At 42.3% G+C, this 24,545-nt stretch overlaps 2 protein-coding genes across 2 annotated transcripts in view; one reads left to right on the top strand and one right to left on the bottom strand.

Moving 5' to 3' along the window:
* Positions 1-19,177, top strand: part of ak5 (adenylate kinase 5) — a 71,546-nt gene extending 52,369 nt beyond the window's left edge. The window contains 5 exon segments of the mRNA XM_034207727.1: positions 6,490-6,653; positions 16,290-16,406; positions 17,046-17,133; positions 17,136-17,245; positions 18,521-19,177. Of these exon segments, the coding sequence (XP_034063618.1) occupies positions 6,490-6,653; positions 16,290-16,406; positions 17,046-17,133; positions 17,136-17,245; positions 18,521-18,586 (545 nt within the window). The 3' untranslated portion in view covers positions 18,587-19,177.
* A 504-nt stretch (positions 19,178-19,681) lies between these two features.
* The window catches only part of zzz3 (zinc finger, ZZ-type containing 3), a 28,170-nt gene continuing 23,306 nt past the window's right edge, over positions 19,682-24,545 (bottom strand). Inside the window, 3 exon segments of the mRNA XM_034207721.1 lie at positions 19,682-21,194; positions 22,518-22,618; positions 23,715-23,849. Coding sequence (XP_034063612.1) covers positions 21,050-21,194; positions 22,518-22,618; positions 23,715-23,849 — 381 coding nt within the window. The 3' untranslated portion in view covers positions 19,682-21,049.

Raw genomic sequence — 24,545 nt, 5'->3', positions numbered from 1 at the left:
TTGCTATCAGAAACAATGCCTGATGTGTTTTGGACGTAACCTCGTCTTTGTTTACATTAGCAAGCCTCGCTAACACTCAGAGCTAACCTACTGGAGAGCACATGTGTTTAAAAAGCAGGAAATAAAAAAAGAACTCACCTTGTGATAAACCCGAAGAGAAACAGAATTTGAGCTCCATACTGTTTCAGAAATAATCCTTGACGTGGTTTAAACAGGATGGCGTTTTATCACAACCGAATTTAACTTTATCTCCGGTAGAATTCTGATCAGGCATTAGCTCCGCCTCCTCTTCTTTTTTTCAAGCTAAGGACCCAAGATCCGCGTTTCTCTAACAGGGCTTCAAAAGAGGGGTTTGAGCAGTATGAGGCATGGCTACAATGGGTGATCTGTTTGGTATTTTGAAAAAAAAAACTTCACAGTTTTGTATAGGTATGGCCCTACAATATGTTTCAAATATAGCATGATAGGTCCACTTTAAATTAAGACAAAGTCGCCTGATGGTGTTGTAGCCGTGAGCTCAAATCATCAGCCTTTTACTCAGATCTCTGAAACTTTTCACCACCCACAGATCTGTCTGCAGGGCGCTGGGAGCAATGTGAAACAGTTTGCTGACAGGTAGCACTGTGAGGGGTTCGTGTTTAGTGTCTATTCAAGAGCAACACACTGTCACAAAAAACGATATAACACTACAGGAGAGGGAACAACCCAACAAGCATAGAGGGCCCCTTTAGAATAAAATATTGATCAGAGTAGCTGTAGAAATCGAGTGTCCCTAACTTCAAAGCAGTACCATAGTCAACCAGGCTAACAAATCCTTTAAGACTGTATACACAAATGAATTGCAAGATTCAAGAGATCAAAGATAACCCATTTATTCTAATTAAGGTGGACCATCCCTTTCGTTAAAAGCGTAAGCAGTGAGCCTAATAAAAAACAGCATGAGATCCCAAAAAAGCCTCTTCATCGTAACATAACAGTGTTTTATTTATAGTATTTTTAAGTACACTTTAAAAGCCAAGTAACAAAGTGCTTTGCAACCAGGAGCCACCGCATTGACTAAATTATATAGTGCGAGTAAAAACAACAACAGATGACTCACTGGCTGGTGGAGGATCAGTTTTGTGTCACCTGCACCGGACAGGTTGTCTCTCCAGCTTTCTCAGACTTGATGCTGACTTCTAAAACAGTCTGAAGACTCCCTGACTCAGCATGAGGACTCCTCACTTATTAATGAGGACTTAATGTCCCCTCGTCATCTCCTGCTGTCGCTCTTTTCCAAACTTGCTGATGCTGCAGCTTTAGGCTGTTATTGGTCATACTGTTTTTATCTGGTTAAGAAGAAGAGTTTCTTGATGCTCAGCTACCTGCCCTCTGAAAGGAGAGTGAATATCAGGGTGTCTTTAAGGATTTAAGTACAATATCAGAGGGGAAAAGAGAGGAGTGGCATTATATAAGAGCGTGGATCACACTGGTGACCTTAAAATTCTTAACTTGGAGGATAAGGAAAATACTAAAATACTTAAAAAACATAATCAACTCATGAGAAAGTCCCTATATTAAGATGTAGTTGCCTGCTGGTAGTGGGTAACTTTTTTCTTAAAGAGGTCATATAATGCTAATTTCAGGTTCATAGTTGTATGTAGTGCCATGTTTATAAGTGTTACAACGTGATGTCACTATGTTATGGAAGTAAACAAAGGGGTCCAATGGAGGCAATTCAGGCAGGGGGGTGAGTATGTGGGAGATAAATTCCCTCCGGAGGGAACACAGGGATTTTTTTCTTTGCAGACCTATAGAACACACTACAGGAAAGGGAGAACCCCAAAAAGCATAATAGGGCACCTTTAAAATGAATGAAGGTCAGTATAATATGTAAGCATCTGTGTTCTCAAAGCTGCTTTAATCAAAAGTTGGCAGAGAAGAGTTTTATGTGGTTTAACTTGATGTGGGTGTATCCATTCAAAACCTCCCCGATTATACAAACTGGGGTAAAAGTTGAAGCGTTGTTCTGCAGCGATGCTTCAAAAAGAAAGTTGGAGATGAAGCCGGAGAGAAAATGCTAATGTGAGGTTTCACTGGCGCCTGAGCTTTCAGCCTTTTTTCATCTCCTCTCATTCATGTCCCTCTGCGCTCTCTCTCTTCCAGCTTCTTCGTTTCTATTTCCTCCCTCTCTGCAGAAACTACAATGTGTACTCGTGTAATGAGAGTCACACTGAGGATCAGACATTTAAATGGTGGAAAAACCTTTGGTGGCCGTTGATGAAACCCTCCGTAGTCATTAACAAGCAGCAACCACCACAACGTTAGTGATAAAGGAAAATCCCTTGTAAGAATGTAAGAAATCAGTCTCGCCGTGCCCACTGAGGTAATAAAACATCTCAAAAGTAGTTTCATCTTATTTTCTTACACAGCTGGGAACTGCAGTTTTCATTACCTATAACTCAAACAGGAGAAAATACTCCAAGTTGTTTCAGTTGAGGATTAACACACATTTTGATCTCCAGTGAGTATTTAGAGCAGCAGGACGCGGTGGGATTAGCTAAAAAATAAACAATGGTTCAAGGTTCAAGGTTCTTTATTGTCAAACTAACATAGCTACAGAGTAATTATGTTGTTGAAAATCTTAGGTCACAGGCTTCTCCAACAATGCAACACAATAATACAGATAAGCAGACAATATTAAAATATACTACACTGAACAAAAATATAAACGCAACACTTTTGTTTTTGCTCCAATTTTTCATGAGATGAACTCAAAGATCTAAAACATTTTCTATATACACAAAATAACCATTTCTCTCAAATATTGTTCACAAATCTGAAAAAAATCTGTGATAGTGAGCACTTCTCCTTTGCCGAGATAATCCATCCCACCTCACAGGTGTGGCATATGAAGATGCTGATTAGACAGCATGATTATTGCACAGGTGTGCCTTAGGCTGGCCACAATAAAAGGCCACTCTGAAACGTGCAGTTTTGCTTTATTAGGGGGGTCCGAAAACCAATCAGTATCTGGTGTGAGGGTTAGGGTAATGTTGTGAATCGAATGGCCCATGGTGGTGGTGGGGTTATGGTATGGGCAGGCGTATGTTATGGACGACGAACACAGGCCACTCGATTCACAACATTACCCTAACCCTAACCCTACCCCTCACACCAGATACTGACTGGTTTTCGGACCCCCCCAATAAAGCAAAACTGCACGTTTCAGAGTGGCCTTTTATTGTGGCCAGCCTAAGGCACACCTGTGCAATAATCATGCTGTCTAATCAGCATCTTGATATGCCACACCTGTGAGGTGGGATGGATTATCTCGGCAAAGGAGAAGTGCTCACTATCACAGATCTTTTCAGATTTGTGAACAATATTTGAGAGAAATGGTTATTTTGTGTATATAGAAAATGTTTTAGATCTTTGAGTTCATCTCATGAAAAATGGAAGCAAAAACAAAAGTGTTGCGTTTATATTTTTTGTTCAGTGTATATTAAAAGTAAAACAAAAAGAAAAATAGTTTTTAAAAAAGTGAGAAAAAAAAGTGGAATAGTGGAAAAAGATTAGATACATAATTACTAAGAAGCAGATGAATGTTGTGAAATTGTTTCAGCAGTTCAATGTTGTGTTTTCATTGCGATTAAGGAAGCCCCGGGGAATAATATCAGACTTTGGAAAAGTCTACACCATTAGGTTCATTTAAATGTTATAATAAGAAAAGAAAATGGCAGACCTTATCCTGTTAAGAGGCAATGACGTTTTTAATTGTTGCTTTAACAAAACAGCAATTCAGCCATCTTCTCTTTATTAATCTTTTGAATGACTAAAAGCACAATAAGGCATTAAGAAATGTCACAAACTACTGACAAGTGGCAGTGAACAAACCTGAGTCCATCTTTTACAGTCTGCATTTATATTACACAAAAATACTGTCTTTGGAAAGTAAAGAGCACCCTGCAAAGTCCTCGGTCTTCCCTTAGAGGTATGGTGGTGGTTAAATGTGAAAATCTCTTCAACGCAGATTCAATCCTCTTTTCTGAATCCAGCAAAGAGCATTTTGTACTTTAAATATGTAACTGAAGCATCTGAATTACTGGAGGCGAGCAGCTTGTGTCCTCAGCGGCCCGTTTGTCATTTGGAGTGATTTGTGTTTTGCATTAAAGTATTACCTGCTGACGCTTTGAGGGGAAATAATAATGTAGCAGGAAATATTTCCTAGATATGTTCCTCTGCCCTCTTTGCCACATGTAATCTCTGTCTCCATCTCATTTAATCCACTCTCACTTTTGGCTCTTAAAGGAAAATGCTGTGATGGGGCTGTTCACACATGGCAGGTGTTTTTCCAAATCTAAACCACCTAACTGAGGGTCAGTAGAGAGACACTAGAATGTGTGCAAATGTCTGCCAATGTTCACCAAATTGTCTGAATAAATGTAGGATTCAAGCGACAGAGGACGGTGAATTATGACACCAAGACCATTTGTTTTACTCTAACAACCCTTCACAATGCCATAGAGACATTGTAATTTAATGTTTTAATGTTTGACTTAAAAACAAGACATTGGATGGACTAACCGCGGCGGAATTTGTGCATATAACTGTATCATCAGTATATAGCAATGACACTCGAACAAATAATTCATAAAATGTTAATAACTTCAACCAAATGGTAACATATTGAAGGAAAGGATACCTAGGACTGAGCCTTGAGGTACACCAAATATAACTAGGAGTAAAGCAGAAGTAAACAATGAGTCCTATTTGTCCAATCAGAGTCCTATTGGGTCAAACTCTTACTACTAACAATTTCCTCAGATGTACTTAAAATATGTCAGTGTTATTTTTACATATCGTCTCCACTGCCCTCTTAGAGGTCCAAAATAAGTCCCTTATTACAGGTTAAGTGAAGCTGTCACTCGGCCTCTTTCCTGAGCATTAAGCATGAAAAATATCTTCTGTGTATGGTAAATAAATTATTGAAGTTGTTTAACATTAACGGAGGAATCTGAGCATTATTTTAATTGAAAGCAGGCAGCAGTTTTTGCCCTGTACAGAAAAAAGAGGCATTATAAACACCCTTATTGTACTTTCAGGGCCAGTTACGCAACATTTCAAATGAAGAGAAAACTATCTTTACTCACAGAGCCAGTTCATACAGCAGGTTTAAGTTTTACCCGACTAAATAGGAGAGTTTAATATACAAGCTTCTGTGGACTTTTGCCCTGTTGGGTCATTATTTCAATTCCTGGCAGAGGTGTCAAACAGCGGAGTAAAACTTTTTGTGAGTAGGCGTGAGGAGGCTGTGCTGCCTTTTGGAGGCTGGTGGAATATATTCAATCAGTGAATATGTGCTGAATGTACAATAAATGAATCAATATCTGCCTTCCTGACTCCAGGTCGTCCCCCGGTGCACCACTCTTATCAGTCCCCTGCTCTCTGAGGAAACTGGGATGAGGATGTTTGTTTTGGGGCAGAGGGCAGCGACACTGTGTCTCGAGGGGAATACTAATAAATGTGGAGAACATCCTGAGTTTTATTACTGTGCCCGAGGCTGGTGTATGATCGATCACCTCTGTCTGCTGAGGCTTCACTCGGCTCCCATGGGCCAGTAATATAGTTATTAAGTGATAAAAAAAAAACACTACAAGCCATAACAGAATAGCAGTGGAGCAAGCTGGAATAATTTATATTATGGAAAACAGCTTATCAGTAGAATGAGGTTTTCTGAAATGACAACTTTTTTATTAGTTTTGCAATACATTTAAATGGAAACCAGGCTATAGAGAAGGGAGAGGTGCTATAATTGTTAGGGGCTAGCAACGCTCAATTTTAGATTCCCTCTTCCTGGTGCAGCAGGTAGGGGTGTTGGTGTGTGTGTGTGTGTGTTGTGTGTGTGTGTGTGTGGTGGTGTGTGTGTGTGTGTGTGTGTGTGTGGTGTGTGTGTGTGTGTGTGTGTGTGTGTGTGTGTTGTGTGTGTGTGTGTGTGTGTGTGTTGTGTGTGTGTGTGTACAGATTTAGTAAGAGGAGATGATGATAATGATCTGTGATAACCTGACTCAGCCCCTGGCGATGAATCCGACCTGTGATGTGCACATTCACTGTGCGCGCACACACACACAATTATTTTCCTCTCTTATATCCTCACACTTAAGTCCTGCTCTCCCTCTCAGTCTCCCCAAAAATACTCACATGCAGACAGAACTCTCTCTGTCTCAAAACACAAAAACACAAGAACACACACTCTATTTCCTATGGACTTCCATTATCTTGCTCCTTTTTTACCTCTCAATTTCCTCCTCATCTCACTTCGTGTTGTGCTTCAGTGATTTCTCGTCTTAGTGGACCGACTGACCCCTGTGTGTGTGTGTGTGTGTGTGTGTGTGTGTGTGTGTGTGTGTGTGTGTGTGTGTGTGTGTGTGTGTGTGTGGTGTGTGTGTGTGTGTGTGTGTGTGTGTGTGTGTGTGTGTGTGTGTGTGTGTGTGGTGTGTCCTCTCTCAGGTGGTCCAGGCTCAGGTAAATCTCTACAGTGTGAGCGGATGGAGGAGCGGTTCGGCCTGCGTCACGTTGCCCTCGGCGACCTGCTGTGTAACGAGCTGCAGTCTCACGGCGACAGAGGGCGTCAGCTGCGGGACGTCCTGGAGAGAGGGGGGACGCTGCCAGAGGTCAGTGTGCTGCTGTTCACTTAGCGTATAAACCATGGTATAAACACAGGGCATATGTTTATGTTATGGCCACTACTTTTAAAAACTTTGTTTCTGAGAAAACTTTGCCAAAAAGCTACAAATACTTCAATACCCATGAGAGACGGCTGCCTCTTATTATGGATACAAAATGTGTGCAACTATGTCATTGCAAAACACAGTGCAACAGTTGTTTTGTTATTCCAGGTTTGACTCGTATTTAAAACGTACATTGATTTAAGCAGCAGCCTGCGTTGTCAGTATTATTTAGAATATAAATGTAGGTTTTGACATTTTGTAGAATTTGCCTAGGAATTTTGGTGCATAAAAATGAACATAGTAAGAAAAGGGAAAAGAAAAAAGAAAATACTGCAAAAGTTGAATACCATAAAGGAAAAATAAAAAAAATCGTATTTAATTTAAGAATAAAAGTCCAGTTTTATTAAGAAAATTGCTTGATAATTACACCTTATATTGTTTAAAAGCAGTCTTTAAGGGATCATAGTATAATTAACTTAGAACAAACTCAGAAAAAGTAGTTTGTCTGGAGTGAATACAAGAACTAGATATTAAGTAATGACATGAATTGCGTGTCTGAACATGAAAATGTAATTAAAAAGATGTCACAGAAACCTGACAGGTGATCTCTGGGAGCAACGAACAATGTGCTCAATAAATGATACCTTTAAAAAAACAAGATCTTATAGATTGTATTTCAGAAAAGACGGGCAGCAACACAGAAAGACAAATCCTTCTTTCTCCCACCACAGAAAATGTGATACCACAGCTCTCAGGCTGAGCGCTGATATACCACAAACATGTCTTCTTTCTGCTAAGGGCTTATGAAATGAATAGAAGAGGGATGGTACAGCCAAGAATGCTCAGAGTGGCTTTAGCAGAGATTGAAGATGTTTAACACAATGTTCCAGGCAGAGCTGGCATATATTGGAGATGGAAACACAGACTGCGAACCAGATGAATTATCTGAAAACTCTCTGAGGAAAACATTTTCCGAGAAGACGTAAACATTTTCATCAGGGCGGCAGACACTGGACAATTTGTCAGAAGTGTATGGGAAATAGGCTCATTTAAATTCACTCTGACAAGCTCATAAAATGGTGGAAACTGACAATTATCTATAATATTACAGATTAAATTGCAAAGAAAAAGCATAATGTACTTTGTATTCCCTTTCAGAGAGTTATAGCCTGAGGTGGAGCACATGTTTACTACTTTATATACCGTGGGATCAATATTTCATTAATTGCTCGTGTATAAAAACATTCCCCATTCAGTACAGAAATGTGAAAAAAGCCTTCAGATTTAATCTCTACACATACATCATTCTGCACAGAGAAGGTCAAGCAAAGTGGAGCATCAATAAGCAAAAACACATTTTGAGTGAAGGAAGAACATGTATAGGCAGCCACAGCAATCCAATACATTTATAAATGAAAGGGGCCTTATTATGCTTTTTGTGCTTTTCCCTTTCCTGTATGGTGTTATATACGTTTGTGTGCATGTCAATAGGCGCGTTCACACCGGAGTACTTTTACCCGTACTTTTCCCGTTTAGTTCCGATAGTGCCTGGAATTTTGCGTTCACACCAAAAAGAGAACTTAGTTCCGAGAACTTTTACGCCCCATTTGTAGTGCCTGCTAGAGAGGTGGTACTATCCTGGGGAGAAAAAAGTACCAATTTCTATCGGCTGGGCGAATTGCAAACCCCGCCCCGTAAAACTCTGAAAACTTTTGTGAAGCCGTCCTTGTATTTGCTGGCATTAGCATTATTAGCATTAGCATTAGCCAGCACACCAACGGAGAGAGAATAACTTATGGCAACACAAAATAAAACATGGGAGCGGTGGAGATGAGGAGGTGTTGGCGTTCTGGCGATTTACTCGATTTACCCCAACTCCGGGGACTTCCGGCCGGGGACTTCGGGTGGCAGTATACGCCGTGAAGTTGTTTGTGGCCTGCCAGTAAACCCAAAGCAGAAGAAGAAGTGACGTCAGCGGCTTCATTTGCGTAATCTTCCCTCAGGGAACTTATTCCGGTGTGAACGCGATCTGTACTTAGTTCCATGGGGGTACTAAGTGCTGGGCACTAAGTACGGCAAAGTACTTGATGTGAAAGCGGCTCTTGGTCTGTGTCAAGGCTAAAACACCAAAGTTCCCTATAGTTACATCACTATGTAACAGTCGTGCTTTTATTGGCTAGCGCTCCAACACATTGTACGTGATAGGATAAGGGGCAGGACATCTCTTATTGGTTGACCAATCACAACAGAGCCGGCCAGCTAACCAATCAGAGCGGACTGGGCTCTGGTTTCAGACAGAGGGTGAAAAGAGGTGCTGCAGCACAGGCAGTATGAGACAAATAAAGCGCTTTTTGAACATTAACGCATGGAGACATGTCCCAGTAGAGGCACTACATACCTATCTGAACCTGAAAATCAGTATATAGGTCCTCTTGAACACAATGGGATTCAGCACCTTGCTATAGTGAGGTGGAGTCCACTCTGTAACGCAGTCATCAGAATCAGAAATCCTTTACATTTCCCACAGCGGGGAATTTTGTGTTACGCAAAGGTAAAGCAGATAAAGTCAAAATAAAGAGTAGACTAACATATTAAATACAGAGGCAAGCACACATTGATACAAATAAAAACAAACAGAACGAATCCATGGTGAAAAAAATTCAACACCTTAAAATTGGTAAGAGACATTTTCTGCTGACATTAACGGTCCAAAGAGGATAACCACTCAAGACTCTCCTCTGGCGTCAGAATACCTTTCTGTTTTGTTTCCTTGTGTAAATCACAAAAGGAGCAGGCAAATGATTTACCATCTACCTCATAGTGAAACGTTAATGTCTTTTGAAATCTCACGGCAGGTATAGAGGTGAGGAACATTTAGCTTCCTGGCCTCATCTCAGCATCCACGTCTCATCAGGTCTGCAGAGATTTGGAGCAGTGATGCTGCTGGTGATTACTAATCCTCAGCATCGCACTGTACTGCTGGCTGTCAGGGAGCTTTCTAAATTCAACTGCACAGAGTCTGACATTTCACATCACTGCACATTGGTGCCTGTCACACACACACACACACCACACACACACACACACACACACACACACACACACACACACACACACACACACACACACACACACACACACACACACACACCACACAACACACACACACACACACACACACACACACACACACACACCACACACACACACACACACACACACACACCCACACACACACACCACACACACACACACACCACACACACACACACACACACACACACACACACCACACACCACACGTGCATGTGTGTGTGTTGAACGAGCTGCTTTGTGAATGGCACACGTTGAGGACAGTTGGTCTGAATGCGTCACAAAGTATTGATCCGTCTCCTCATGTAACACATTTGAAAATAAATGTAGTTACTCACGCCACTCAACAGTTTGTTGAAGCACAGAGAAAATGAGTTTTAGCCTTTAATCTGTCAGGAAGGATTTATCTTTTTAGGAAAGTATTTTCTGCTCCATAACCTTCAAAGCCAGCCTGATAAATAGAACTGTTGACATAAATGATGAGCAAAGGACAGAGTATGAATCCTTGCACGCACTCTAATGGATAATCATGTCAAGAGTAAGGATAGAAATATGTCATATGTCTTATTTTCAACTAAAACTATTACAAATTACACCAAATTCAGCAATAAGTTGGTCTGATCTGATATATCTTCCTCTGCCGTAAAGCCATAAATGCCATATCTCCATTGCTATAAAACTATTGTGACATTATTTTATCTTTTCTGATCCTTTCATTTTGACATTTTGGGCAGGAGGTTTTGGGAAGATGCAATGAAGAGCTACAACAATAGAAAACCTGAAATCCAAGACAATCAGGCTTCCTATTATATAAAGATGTAAAGGGTAGTTTGTGTGGAACGGATTTGCAATTGCAATTTAATAGACACCTCAGATTTACTTTGACTTTCTGTGATCTGAGAGCAGAAACCCGCGGCGCTCAGGCGAGGCTCAGCTGTCTAAAGCTTCTTACAGAACATTAAGGTCATGTCCCATGTGTTCACTAACATCGTCACTTATGTGTATGATGTGCGAGTGAATTAGTTATGAAGGATAAGCGGGATTAACTGAAGTGCAGGTTTAGAGCCGAACACTACAAAAACCACATCAGAGTTATTGGTTTTAAGTTCAATGAAATGCTGTCGTGTGAGTGTTAAAACTGCTACGAACTACAAAGAGAGACCTGGAGAAATATTACTGTACTGTTGCCTAGCAACACAAAATGTAATGTTCTCCGTTGACTGTTATCCCTCCGCCAGCTTCCTGTCGGCCACATGTAAGGAGGAAAACAAATATCACGATATTTCTGGACCAAATACCTCGTTATCGGTACTTAACCCAACAACATTGTAGGCTTGACCTTTGGGGCTTTCAAAATACATTTACACAATGAGAATTTTGATAATCAGCTGTAACATAATGACACAATGAGAGGGTAAAGGGTAACAGAGCTGCTCCAACAGTGAGATAATACTCTAGTCCACTTCATTTATTTTTCAACTTTAGTTACAAGTCACTTTGCAGATTTAGATCTTTATTACAGAATAATAATAATAATCATAGATTAATATAGGTTAAGCTACCAAGCATGAATAAACCGGACCTTTACCAAGTGCATCATTGAAATGATAAACACAACACTCTCTGGAAAGAGTGGTCGCCGGCCAACTCCATCTGTACATGTCCAACCATGAGCTGTATGAGCCCTTCCAATCCGGCTTCAGACAGCAACACAGCACTGAGACCGCCCTCATCAAGATCACCAACGATCTCCTCATTGCTACTGACTCTGGCTGCCTCAGCATCCTCATCCTCCTGGACCTCTCTGGCAGCATTTGACACCATCTCTCACAACATCCTCCTCACCCCGCCTCTCAGACCTCCTAGCTGTCACTGGCACAGCGCTGTCCTGGTTGACATCCTACCTCCCACAACAGGAAACAGTTTGTCTCCATCAGTGGCTCAAACTCAGCCCCGGCCCCAGTCCACCACGGTGTACCCCAGGGCTCTGTGCTTGGCCCACTCCTGTTCACCATTTACATGCTCCCCCTCGGCCAGATCATCCGACATCATGGACTCAACTTCCACTGCTACGCTGATGATACCCAATTGTATCTCAGCACCACTCCATCCTCCCAGCTCCCCCCTCAGTCTCTCATCAACTGCCTGCATGACATCAAAGCATGGATGTCATGCAACTATCTGAAACTAAACAGCATGAAAACAGAGCTCATGGTTGTGGCAACCCAAGGCCCTGCTCCAAGAAGGTGGTGACTTCGTCCTTGAGGTTGACGGGCTGCTCCATCTCCCCATCTCCTGAAGCCCGGCAACCTGGGTGTCCATCCTCGACTCCACCACCCTTTCCTTCCATTCCCACGTCAAATCTGTGACCAAATCGGCCTTTTATCACCTGAGGAACATTGCCAGACTTCCGACCGTCACTCTCGGAGTCGGTTGCCGAAACCCTAGTCCATGCATTTGTCACCACCTCCCCACCGCTTGGACTACTGCAATGGTGTCCTGTTCGGGGTTCCCAACAAAACCCTGGACAGGCTCCAGTATGTCCAAAACTGTGCTGCTAGGGTACTCACGCACACAAAACCGTGGCAGCACATCACTCCCACCCTCATACCACCTACACTGGTTGCCGGTCAAGTCCCGCATATCCTACAAAATCCTCCTCCTTACCTACAAATCCCTCCATGCCCTTGCCCCCCAGTACCTATCGGACATCCTTCACCCACATGCCCCACCCCGGAACCTGCGGTCCTCAGACTCTGGCCTGCTTACCACCCCCCCCGCACCAAACTGCGAACCTACGGGGACCAGAGCCTTCAGTGTGGCAAGCCCCCACCCTCTGGAACGCTCTCCCTGCGGAGATACGCAACATCCCCACACTTGAAGCCTTCAAAAGGGCCCTCAAGTCCCATCTGTTTGCCAAGGCTTTCGGCCCCTAAATCGATCTGTTGTTCTGTTTGTCTGTCTTTTGTTTTGTTATGTTTGTCTTTGCACTATTACTTGTGAAGGCGACCTTGGGTCCCCTGAAAGGCGCTATAGAAATCGAAGCTATTATTATTATTAACAATGCATCAATGATTAAAATAAAAGAATAAAAAACACATGGTGCTTAAATGGGCCATTCTGCATAACGAGTACTTTTACTACTAATACTTTTTTACTTAAGTACAATTTTAAATGCAGGACATCTACTTATAACTTAGTTTATTCACTTCAGTAAAACGTCTTAGTACATCTACCACCACCAACTAGTCTCATATTACAATATTGATATAATATCAATAAATGACTAGCCACATAAGTAAGTAAAAACTTTATTTATATAGCACCCATTCTCAACACGGATGTACAGAGTGCTTTACAGTACAGTACACAGGACACAATTCAAAGTACAACTATAAAATGTAGAATAAAAGGCATAAACAGCAGCAGGTAATACATAGGATAAAACATACGATAAAACACCAATAAAAGACAGCTACTAACTCACCTCCTCCGACGACCCAAAGGCCTATCGGAAGAGGTGGGTCTTTAACTGACCCTTAAAAATCTCTATTGAGGCCGAGGTTTTTATTATCTGGGGTAGTTTGTTCCAGAGCCTTGGGGCCACCGCCTCAACGGCACGGTCACCCTTGGTTTTTAGCCTGGTTCGGGGCACCCTTAGGAGGCCTTGCTCAGAGGACCTCAGGGCCCGGTTTGTGATGTGAGGGTGGATCAGGTCATTGATGTAGGCTGGGGCTTGGCCATGGACAGCTCTATATGTGAAGACCAATACTTCAATTGGGGTTCTGAGATGGACACGTGTGCTCTCTTTAAATCTGTACATAATTGGGTAATGTCTGTTAAACCAGCCTTGAGAGATTAAAACGTAATACGATTTTTTTGTATCCTTGATGTTCAGAGGTGGAAAAATCCACTCTCAGATACGTATTCTGGAGGCCGAGGCCAAACATCTTTAATATTTAAAGTGTTTAAACTATTAAAAGTATGGATGTCCCTGCTGATTTCTCCTGTGGCTGCTGCTCATGATTTGATGCTTCTTCTGGCAGCTCAGACCCTCCTGACCAATCAGCTGAGAGCAGATCTGGCTTCTGACAAGGTTGAGTCATCACAAAACATAAATCTCCTTCCCTCCCTCCCTCCCTCCCTTCCTCCCTTCCTTCCTTCCTTCCTTTCTGTGAGCTTTTCTCAAGAAGCACAGAATCACCATAACAGGAAATGATTCAAAAAGTCATGAGCACCGTCCTTTTAGAATTGCAATCAAACGTCGATGCTAAACATGAGAGACTCGGGGACTCGGATAGTCCAGACTCTGAGCGTTATAGTAAGTTTAAAGATGAGTCAAAAATGTGGTCGTAGATGATGAAGATGGTGGATATATGATTTTAGAAGATGTAGAAAAACACTTTCAGACACATTTTAAAAACATCAACAAGAGTAGTACAGTAGCGACTGTGGAGCTGTTCGCATGTTTCCCTTACGTCTGAACTAATACATTTCAGTCCAATAAAGGAAACTAGCCTCAAAACATACTATTTGAAAGCCATTTAAACTGACTTATTCACATAGACTAGTTATTGTATTATAGAGCTGCATACACAGTTCAGCACGTTCAAGTGTACGGTCATTTTGTTTGTTTGTCATTATCGAGAAGTGGTTTCTAGTAACAAGTCTAAACCTGTTTGATATTATATGGTGGCCAAATGATCACAAACACGTGGAGGGTGCATTAGATTTCGAGTGGAGCTGATGAAATGGAAACTGAGAATACTGTCTAGTGATGTGTAATGAAAGTAAATCCCAATCCCAGCAGTGATACGCAGCCTCACACCAGGGCTGTCTTCACTACAGAAATCCTTAGTTCACTAACACACGTATGATGTTGTCCACAAAGCAGTTTCTCAACACAAAATAATAAAAAAACAATCACTTGAAAATGGTGTTAACCAGAAATGTGTTAATATCTTGGAAATAAGTCATCCAGCATGAAGAAAGCATGAAAACAACAGAAGAAATATTAGTACTGCATGACAGATATGCACTAAATGATTATCAACTTGAGCATATATCAATCTATCTATCAATCTAAAACGCTTTTTTCTGGGAAGTTATACAGCGCTGATAAGCACCATTAGTGCAGCATTAAGAATGGAGCAGGAGCTCAGCTGTTGATTATTAAATGAAGAATATCACAGTATTTAGTGCTGTTACATAAACCCATTTGTTGTGAGTATAATTACTCCTCTAAAGTCTGGCTGAATGTAAAATGTCTTCATATCCTGTTTATCAAAACCATTGCACTTCACATAAAGCCTACAGGGAAATAATAACAATTTGTAAACCCCAATATTTATATGTCAATATGCAACGTATCCCTGTACTAGAGACAGAGTCTGAATCAAAAGGAAACAATCAAAAGCAAGCTATTAGGTTATTTGACAAAGCAATAAGCAGCATGAATGCATCTTAATCAACAAACAACCAGGAAGAAAAGGGAATTCAGCAACTGCAGCAACCCAGGAGCAACATTAGCAAACAGTAATTAGCAGACGCCAAGAAAACCACCAGCAAGCTTTAGAGAGCAATAATCCACACAAACAATGACACAGAAAATAACAAACAAAGACACAGAAGACACTCACCAGAGCTTGTTGAAGTACAGCAGAGGAAAGCCTTTAGCTTGATGTGTCGATGTAGCTTCAAGCAATCATAGTGTCCAGTTTGAGGTACAGTAGCACACATTTCTCAAACAACAAGGTGCCACACAAACACTATTTCATTCACAAACTCCTTTTCAAGCACCTTGATGCTTTTATTAGCGATTTAGCTTGATTATAAAAGGATTCAAACATAGCAGGAAGTGTGTGTAAGTGAAAACTAGCAGCAAAGCCAAAGAACAGGTGGAGCTTCACTGTTTAAATAGGCCGGCTCATTACAGAGGGTGCGCTTGATTTGGCTTCCACTGAGGGGAGTGCATCACATGTGTAGTAGGAAGTTGCCTGTTGTGCTACATTTATGTGTGTGTGTGTGTGTGTGTGTGTGTGTGTGTGTGTGTGTGTGTGTGTGTGTGTGTGTGTGTGTGTGTGTGTGTGTGTGTGTGTGTGTGTGTGTGTGTGTGTGTGTGTGTGTGTGTGTGTGTGTGTGTGTGTGTGTGTGTGTGTGTGTGTGTGTGTAAGACATGCATGGTTTGAATTGAGGACTAATGCAAATAGTTCAAGTTTGACACTATATTGTTGAAAATATTTTAGAAAAATAAGTCGCTGCACACCTGAGTGAGTGACAGTAGTGTTCCAGAAAGGATTCATGGGTGTGGCAAATCATAAAAATGTGAACGCCAATTATACGTTTAGTTATTTACGAGGCACAAAGATCAATATGCTGGTTTCAGCCTCTCAATTGGAAGATTTGCTGAAGGTTCTCTGTTGTAATTTGATGTTTGCGGGTTTCTTTACATGTTGATTAATGCATGTTTGTGTGTGTTGGTATCAGGACACTCTGCTGGAGCTGCTGTGTGATGCCGTGTCAGCGTCGGTCCGGCAGGGAAAAGGCATCGTGATCTGTGGCTTCCTGAGAGACCTGAGGAGGGCGGAGGAGTACCAGGCCAAGGTCAGAGCACCAGCTGACACACATGTGGTTCAATCTTGATTCATATTATGTTAAAGGTTACCTATTATGCAAAATCCACTTGTTCATGTCTCTTCTACATCAACATGTCAAGCCTCTGTGTAAAGAGATTCTGAAAGTTTCAGGAAAAAAGATTCGCTCACTTTTTGTCCTGATCCATTTATATAAAAACCTGTCTGAAAATAAGCTGATCAGATTTTGGCCACTTTATGATGTCATAACGATTTTTTTGGCTTGTGTAACCATTAGCCAATCAGCAACCAATGTTTCCGGGGAACTAAATTCCGGGAACTATTCCTGGGAAAAGTACTTGGTGTGAAAGCGCCTATTGTGTTCTTTTAACCAAATATCTCTCAGAGGGGCGTGGGGAGTGGCTCCTTATTTTTCATCTGAAGTAACAGACAGAGAATCAGCACTTTGGAAACAGGGCTGAAACAGAGGGGATTATGGGATGCTGCAATGCACGATCTGTTTGTTATTTCGAGTCAAACACTTCGGAAACATGTTTTGTATATACAGTATCTGAGACCTATAATATATTGATGAAAAACAGTATAATAGGTGACCTTTATCACTTTGGAAACTTGTTGCTGACTTTCCTCTTCCTGTCTCCTGGGTCAGATGGGGGAGCCCGATGCCGTGCTGCTGCTCAGCTGCTGCACCGACACCATGTCCAGCCGCCTGCAGAGCCGCAGCAGATCCTCCTCCGTCCCCCCCCCGCTGCTGACAGAGAGGGCGCGCTGCACCGGAGGGTGGAGAGCTCCTGCAGCGACAGCCAGGCGGTGGCAGATCACTACGAGAGCAAGAAGCTCCTGCACACGGTAACAGCCTTTAGAGAGAGATGTGTTTGTATTCAGTGTGGCTGGAGGCGGCTGACACTCAGGGTAGGGGGGTTGATTCCCTCTCAGGGCAGCAGCAGTTCACACATTACATTTAAAGGCCCTCCAAACCCATATTCCGGGAAGTTAATTTAATTTTCTCCCAAAAATATTTCCTTCAAAAAACTGTAAAATATATCCAACAAGTTCCTGAGGTGTGTTTAATGCAAAGCAATTGCACCTTGGGTACAAAAGACCATATATGTATCTAATTACATCCCATAGTTTGTATTTCACATTCTTTTAAAGTAGATGTTTGCAGATCAGAGTCAGATGCACTTCAATCTTGTCAAAATAGATCCTGCCAACTGCTCTTGGTCAGCGTCACAATGTATTGTTCATACTAAAGTACCTCTGACTAATGAAACTGTTAAAAAAACAGCAAATGATTTTTCAACTGAGAAAATGTTTTCCCTTAAAGCAGATAAGTGCTCCATAATACAAGGAAAACATGACACAACACACAATACAATATATACACTGTACCTTGTGTTTAGAGCAGTGCATGGAAAATGTAAAATTACCCTAGAAGAAAATGTGAAGGCTTTTACTCTTTTTCAAAAGGGCTGCAGTTCAGCCTCATCTTGTGGCCGAAATTAGTGTTACAACAATACGGCAATCCAATTCTAAAAATGTACATGCTTAACTTTGTTCTATTACCTGTTTCAAAGATCACTAAGTAATGTAAATACGATTATCCTGGCAAAGCAGCGTTTTTTTACCGGTTCTTTACGTCATAAAAAAAGTAAATGTTAACAGGAAAATGGATCACCACACATTTTCTCTTTCTTCTGGGCTTCACGACTCATCTCTACTACGCACATTATTTCAACACATATTTGAGGCAGCAGATGGCTCGGCTGTAGCTCAGTGGTTACCCCTCTCTGTGTGGAGCTTCTTTCACTGACGTCTGCACTGTCACGAGGGTCAGCAGATTATCACGTACATTTCGTTCAGGCGGGTTTAACTGTCATTAAAAATGGGCCGTTTGAAATGCCACATCAGTTTTGTGTGCGTGTGTGAACTTAAATGCCACCGCAGGTATTGAGGTCACCCATCTGCTGTGAGCTCTGCAGCAGACTTTAGCTGTCCTCTGCTGCTGATGTTTGATGGGGGGGCCACAGGAGGGTCCAAGCTCATTGTTAAAGGGGCACTGGGACCCTGTTGGCCCCCTCCCACAGAACCATGCTCAGACAGTTATTCTCTCTCCTTCTGCAGATTGACGCTGAGAGGCCACCAGAATGCGTCTTCGCACAGATCTGCCAGGTGATGGAGAACTTCTGATTTCTACAACTTCCTAATCCTCACCATCAACCCCCAAACTCTGCTGTCCAGGAGGTCCACCTGTGCAGACCTTCTCTCCCCCCCACCCCCCCCATCTGGAGACATCCCTTCACAGTCACACACTCTCTGAACTGCATGTCCCCCAAAGTGAAACCTCTTTCTGCTTTTCACACTGACGAAGCGCCCGGTTTTATCACGTTCTACTTCACATGCATTCTCTCTCTTACATCGACCTCAATATATGCTGCCGACTGCCGGAGTGAGCCGATAACTGTCCTGAATAAAAAGCATGGCCTGCTGTGACTGAGAGCATGTCTCAGTTGAATGTGAAAGCTCGCTAACAGAAGGAGCACAGAGTTCCCGCCGCGCTGCAGATGAAATGTCAGCGTGTTCTCATGCTCTCATGCACAGCAACATGCTCTGTATCGTAACAAGCATGCAAAATTACAATCAAGATTTACTGCCTTTTGTGCGTCAATTAAAGAGCAGAGAAGAATTATTTAAGAATGTCTTTATGTTTCCGAGCTCATCGTGCAGGTGCTTGTTTGAGTCTGGATTTAACATTCAATAAAGCCAGTGCATTTGCTAAATTAAGGACTTCTGAGTTTGTACTTTGGGTGTGTGTGTGTGGAGAGAATGCTCACAGCTGATCCTATAGCGCCATCTGCTGGTGGGAAGATCACAACAAATGTGCTACAATTATTTTAAAATGTAAAGGGATAACATCACACATAAATACATTTTGGAAAATGTTAACATATGTTTGGCAACACCTGGATGTATCTACGTTACTTGCACTCTATACAAATTAAGTCTTTTATAATAAATATTTGCAAAAATACAGAAGCACATAAAGTGATTATTGGCAGATACAAGAGGTGATCATTTCGCTGTGAAAACTGGATATCTTCAAACGTCTTGTTTGTTCCAACAAAACAGACATTTAGACAACAATTTCATAAAACTCCAGCAAATCCTCAGAAGGTGGATCCAGACATGTAATATTCGAGTCATTGAATAATCATTGCATCTTTAAAACTACAGAACCAAATTTGGAGCCTTGAGTGACGACAATAACAACCCAGGAACCACAGGTGTAGAAACACTATTTTCACATACTTTTATTTCCACGGTTCTCCTCTAGCATTTTTTTTTTTACATTATTATTTTTTTACATAAGAACAGACTGTTATACACAGATATTGAAGCGGGGCAGAGGGGGGTGAGGGAAAGGAGACGAAAACCATACCAAATGGTGTCTACTCAAGCACAACAAAATCTATGCGTATAAAACTGTGGGTTGTTCCACTGTGGAGGCTCCAACCACTACCCCAATTCTTTTTTTAAATAGATTAATAAAAATACAATCTTTTAAATGGACCTTTTTAAAAGTGGACTGCAAAAATGAAAGAAGATCTAGAGGCATGATGACTGGATCGATAATGGAGGACGATGGTGCCACGCAGGAAGGGAGGAGCTGTGGTTCAGAGGTGGAATTTCCTCCCGAAAAACAAAAAACATAATGTTTAAAAATGGCACACAGTAACTAGCGCTGGCTACTTTTCACCATATACTTTTACACTCAACATGATCAACAACGGCACACATTGCGGGAGGAGGAAAATAATAAAATAAACAGAAACGTTTCGTCCGCCTGCCCTCAGAAACTTTTGCTCTCCGTGCTGTAGTGCTTCCTGTTAGACATGTTTTAGTGGAGAGAGAGCAAAGGGAAAGGAAATCGAGATGAATGTGAGTGTGTGTGTGTGTTTGAAGGGTGAGAGAGCAGCTTTGTGTGTGACAGTGGTAGGGGATGGCTCCAGTCTGTTTAACACATACAGGTGTGTGTGTGCGTGTGTTGTTTGTGTGTGTGCAGAGCGTGGTGTGTATCGGCAGAACTTCCTACAGTCTGCGGCCAAAAACAAACCCGCCTCTGCGTCACTTCTCTCGCAGCGACTTCTCTCACTGCGACTCATAAATACTCAATCTACGGATACCTAGCTAGGACATTTTTCACTCTTGCATAACACGGAGACCACATACACACATACAAATCACCGATGTGTATCTTCACAGTCCGCTGTGACCACACATCTCCATCAGACTGATCTCCAGTTTGGGAGCAGCACAGGGAGGGGGGTGAGGGGTGAGGAAGGGGGGGTCGGGGGGAGCCCTCCTGGAGTCACAGAGCTCGGGAATGTCGGTGCGCCTTCTTGTTTTTTTTGTGTTTTTAAAAATAGTGTTTCAAATCACAGATCCATTGAATGACCTGGCTGAGGTGGAGCAGGGCCTCCTTTGTGAGGAGGATCCAACATGGCCGCCCCACCAGCAGCAGCTCTGCCCCCCCGCCTGCCTTCCTGCCGGGCGGCGAGTTGAGCGGTGTTCTTACACTTGGAGGATGGAGCCATGCACAGAGAGGCCTGTGGGATATGTGGAGAGATTCTGGAGCGAGAGGCGCGGACCCTGTCATCTGTTGGCTGGAAAGTAGTTTGGGTCCAGGTAGTTGTAGCCCGCGCTCTGCGGCAGGCAGTAGTCCCGGTCCAGAAACGAGTCCTGCTGCTGCACCGGCTCCAGGTGGTGGTTCGGCTTGTGGGTCTCCGTCTTGAACAAACTGAAAGACGGGCAGTAAAAACGTGTCAATTGAAAAAGCCACTGAACCATAAGAAAAGAGCAGCTAAACCATTTTGACTTCAAATGGGCTGTGTCCATCCAACTGGACATCTTTTCCATCTATACCCCTCTGAAATATCATGTACTGTTATGGCGCGTTTCCACTGTAGCGGGTAGCTCGCTTTAAGCGTGCCGAGTCGTGCGGGGCCCGTTTTTGGTTGCGTTTCCACTTGGCCTAGTTTTGGCCCGGGGCCACTTTTTCACCTTTTCTCTGGCCCGACTAAAACGTGGTTCTAGGGCCAGGAACAACCAGGCTGAGTCGGGCTGAGTATGCTAAACTAGAGAGAGAATCGCTGGCAAGGGGGCTACAACTACAACAAGATGAACATATTTGACCGTGATTTAATTGTAATACACGTTTCAAAATAGGTAACAACATACTGATACCGGTTAGTAAAAACCATGAATTAATGCGTGTTTTCTAAATGTAGCTTGGCTAAGCTAACGTTATATATGCTCCGACCGTCCACACTCACAGCAACGGCCTATACAGACATAAATAAACCAGCGACTGTATTCGCCATGACACAGGCAGTCTGTGGTTTGTACTTGTTTAACTTTTGTCAAGTTTCTGAACAAATATGAAGAGCTGTGAGCTCTGAGTGCAAGAGCTAACGACTGTGTTGTTTTTCTGGGGCTCTCATTGAAGATGACGTCACGGCTCCGCCTACACTGCGTTACTATAGTAACTGCCCCAGTTCCTAAACTGTAATGGAAACGCAGCATTAAAGTGAGCCGGGCCTAATAAGGCCTAACCCAACCGAGCGAGGCCGAGCGAGGCCGAGCGAGGCCGAGCGAAGCCGAGCGAGGCCTGCAGTGGAAACGCGCCATTAGAGTATAATATGATAAGTTAGGGATGCTGCAAGCCACCCTAAGGACTAGATCGAGCACATTTCAATGGATCCATATCAGCTTAAATTTAGAGCGACTTTGAGCATTAGGAAAAGGGTTATTATTATTATTATAAATTAACCCTACCAGATGGTCATTCTTTCTTTATAAAAAAACGATTAACGTTAAACAACAAGACAGGAATGACTGTTTACGGTTAATCCAGAGAAGTTAATAATTTGCTGCCATAACAAGGCGTCACTTTCAACATTGCACATTCAAAAGGGAAAGTGACCACAGTTTGAACCATAAAAACATCTCTTATGGTAGACAAATTATTATCAATTTTAGGTTTATATTATTGTTTTGTCCAATTCAAACTGCTAGTTGTTTTGTGGGTTTTTTCTCTGGCGGCTGAGGAAGAAGATCTCACCAGTCGGAGCAGTTGGAGCAGAAGTCGACAGAGTTGTCCTGCGGACAGTCCTGACAGTGCCACCTCACTCCCTGGATGGGATCCATGCCGCAGACGTCACACTGCACAAAACAAACACATCTTCAGAACAGCATTCAACTATTCTTTCATTCATTCATGAATAACAGTGATTAGCAAACACTGGAAAATAACATTTGAATGTCTTGACTGCCTGTCATCACGTCATGGATAACGTAGTCATTTGGATATGGAAATACTACAGTAGCACTATAATATAAAGTATTATATATCCATCAAACTGTAACTATTTCCACAGTTTTCTACTAGTTCAAAGCTTCCTCTATTTCGTTGTGTGCTGCATTGTGGGATATATAACATCCCATTAAAAAAATTGAGTAACTCTAGGGTGGATTCTGTCATTTTTAAAACACACTGTACCATGTTTAGAAATGTGAGAATGAATGCATAGTTGGCAACTGGACCCAAACTTCGTCCCTGTTGGCCAAATAATAGTCTCTCCTGTGACCCTGTCATTTAGTTACCTCTCATACAGCAGTGGTATATGATATGCAGTAATATGTATAAAAATGTTGGTGTGTTGTAGGGCTGTACCCGAATATCCGAATATTCGTTCGTTGGAGTACTATTCGGGTTTCAATTTCGTTATTTGTTCTTTTTTGTTTTTAAATGTATTGAAATCTCCAATATCAACGTAAGAGCTTGTGCCTCTTCGGGGGGTGCTAACACTTAACCATAAACGTTATCGTTTACTTTTCTCCGTCTTTATATGTAGATATTACTTTTTCTCCATTAATCTCCGTCACGTTGTTTCCATAGCAACAACAAATTCCTGTCAACTGCACTAACTCTCCTTCAAAATAAAAGCATGTCCACAAATAGGAAGCCAAGCCAAATTACACTTAAGACATATACAACTGCAACGAAAGTAACAAACACAATGCGATATTCTTTTCAATTTCAAAGAACACAAATTGGGTTACATTAACAAATAACTATAAAAAACAACAATACTGTAGAATAACAAAAAGAATGCTGTGAATAAACCGAAATACACGTGTCTAAGCGGTTCGCTGCTGATGACTACGCGCAGAACGAATATCCGGAGCCCGAAAAATGGTATTCGGGAGAGCCCTAGTGTGTTGTACAGTACACAACAGAAGTGTGCAAAGTGTTCACCTTGAATCCTACGTGCAGCATCTCATCCTTGTCTTCGTGGATCTCCTGCAGCGTCTGTTTTTTCAGTCGCTTCAGCTCCAAAAGCTCTTTGTACTCCGGCAAGTTTCTCAACTCCACAGGTATAGTCTCTTCATCCTGAGTGGGAGGGAAGAAACAAACAAACATTCATCAATATACACATACAGAAAGAAACAAGACAGGAGACATGATGAGTGCTAGGCATCACCAAGTTGCACGTCGAGGTCTTGACAGGAAACGGCTCTGTGAGAATCTGCAGAAGCATGAGCTTGTATAGACTCTTATTGCACTATTTTCTCTGATGTATTGTGTTGCACTGTTGGAGGAGCCTGTGACCTAAGATTGTCATCGACATAACTACACTGTAGCTCTGTACGAATGACAATAAAAGCCTTGAAACTTGAAATATTATTTTCTTCCTGCGAACTCGGCCAAAGTAAAGCACTGCGCTGTGAGGTGAGAAATGATTGCAGCCCTGTGTGGCTTTACTTCCTACGGCAGTGTCGGTCGGAGGGTTTGTTAATGGCTGGTGGAGCAGCCTGTGTTCTCAGCAGGGCGCAGCGACCCCGTTTCACTTAAAGGTCGCTGCCATCAAAGGGTGGAGAAGGGAAATGTCAGCTCTGGTAATGGCGAGCATCAGGAGTCGCGCAGTTCAAATGGAAATGGCTGGGTGGACCTCCTGCTGATTGAGCCGGTTTTCACAGAACACGCAGCAGTGATTAACGTAGGGAGAAAGTCATGATCAAATGCCTTATTTCACCAAAAGGTGTTTCAATTAAAGAGGGAACAGTCAGGCAGGATGAAAGGGAGCAG

Source organism: Gymnodraco acuticeps, unplaced genomic scaffold (genome assembly GCF_902827175.1).
Source record: "Gymnodraco acuticeps unplaced genomic scaffold, fGymAcu1.1, whole genome shotgun sequence".
Lineage (NCBI taxonomy): Eukaryota > Metazoa > Chordata > Actinopteri > Perciformes > Bathydraconidae > Gymnodraco > Gymnodraco acuticeps.
This window is presented reverse-complemented; position numbering and strand designations above follow the sequence as displayed.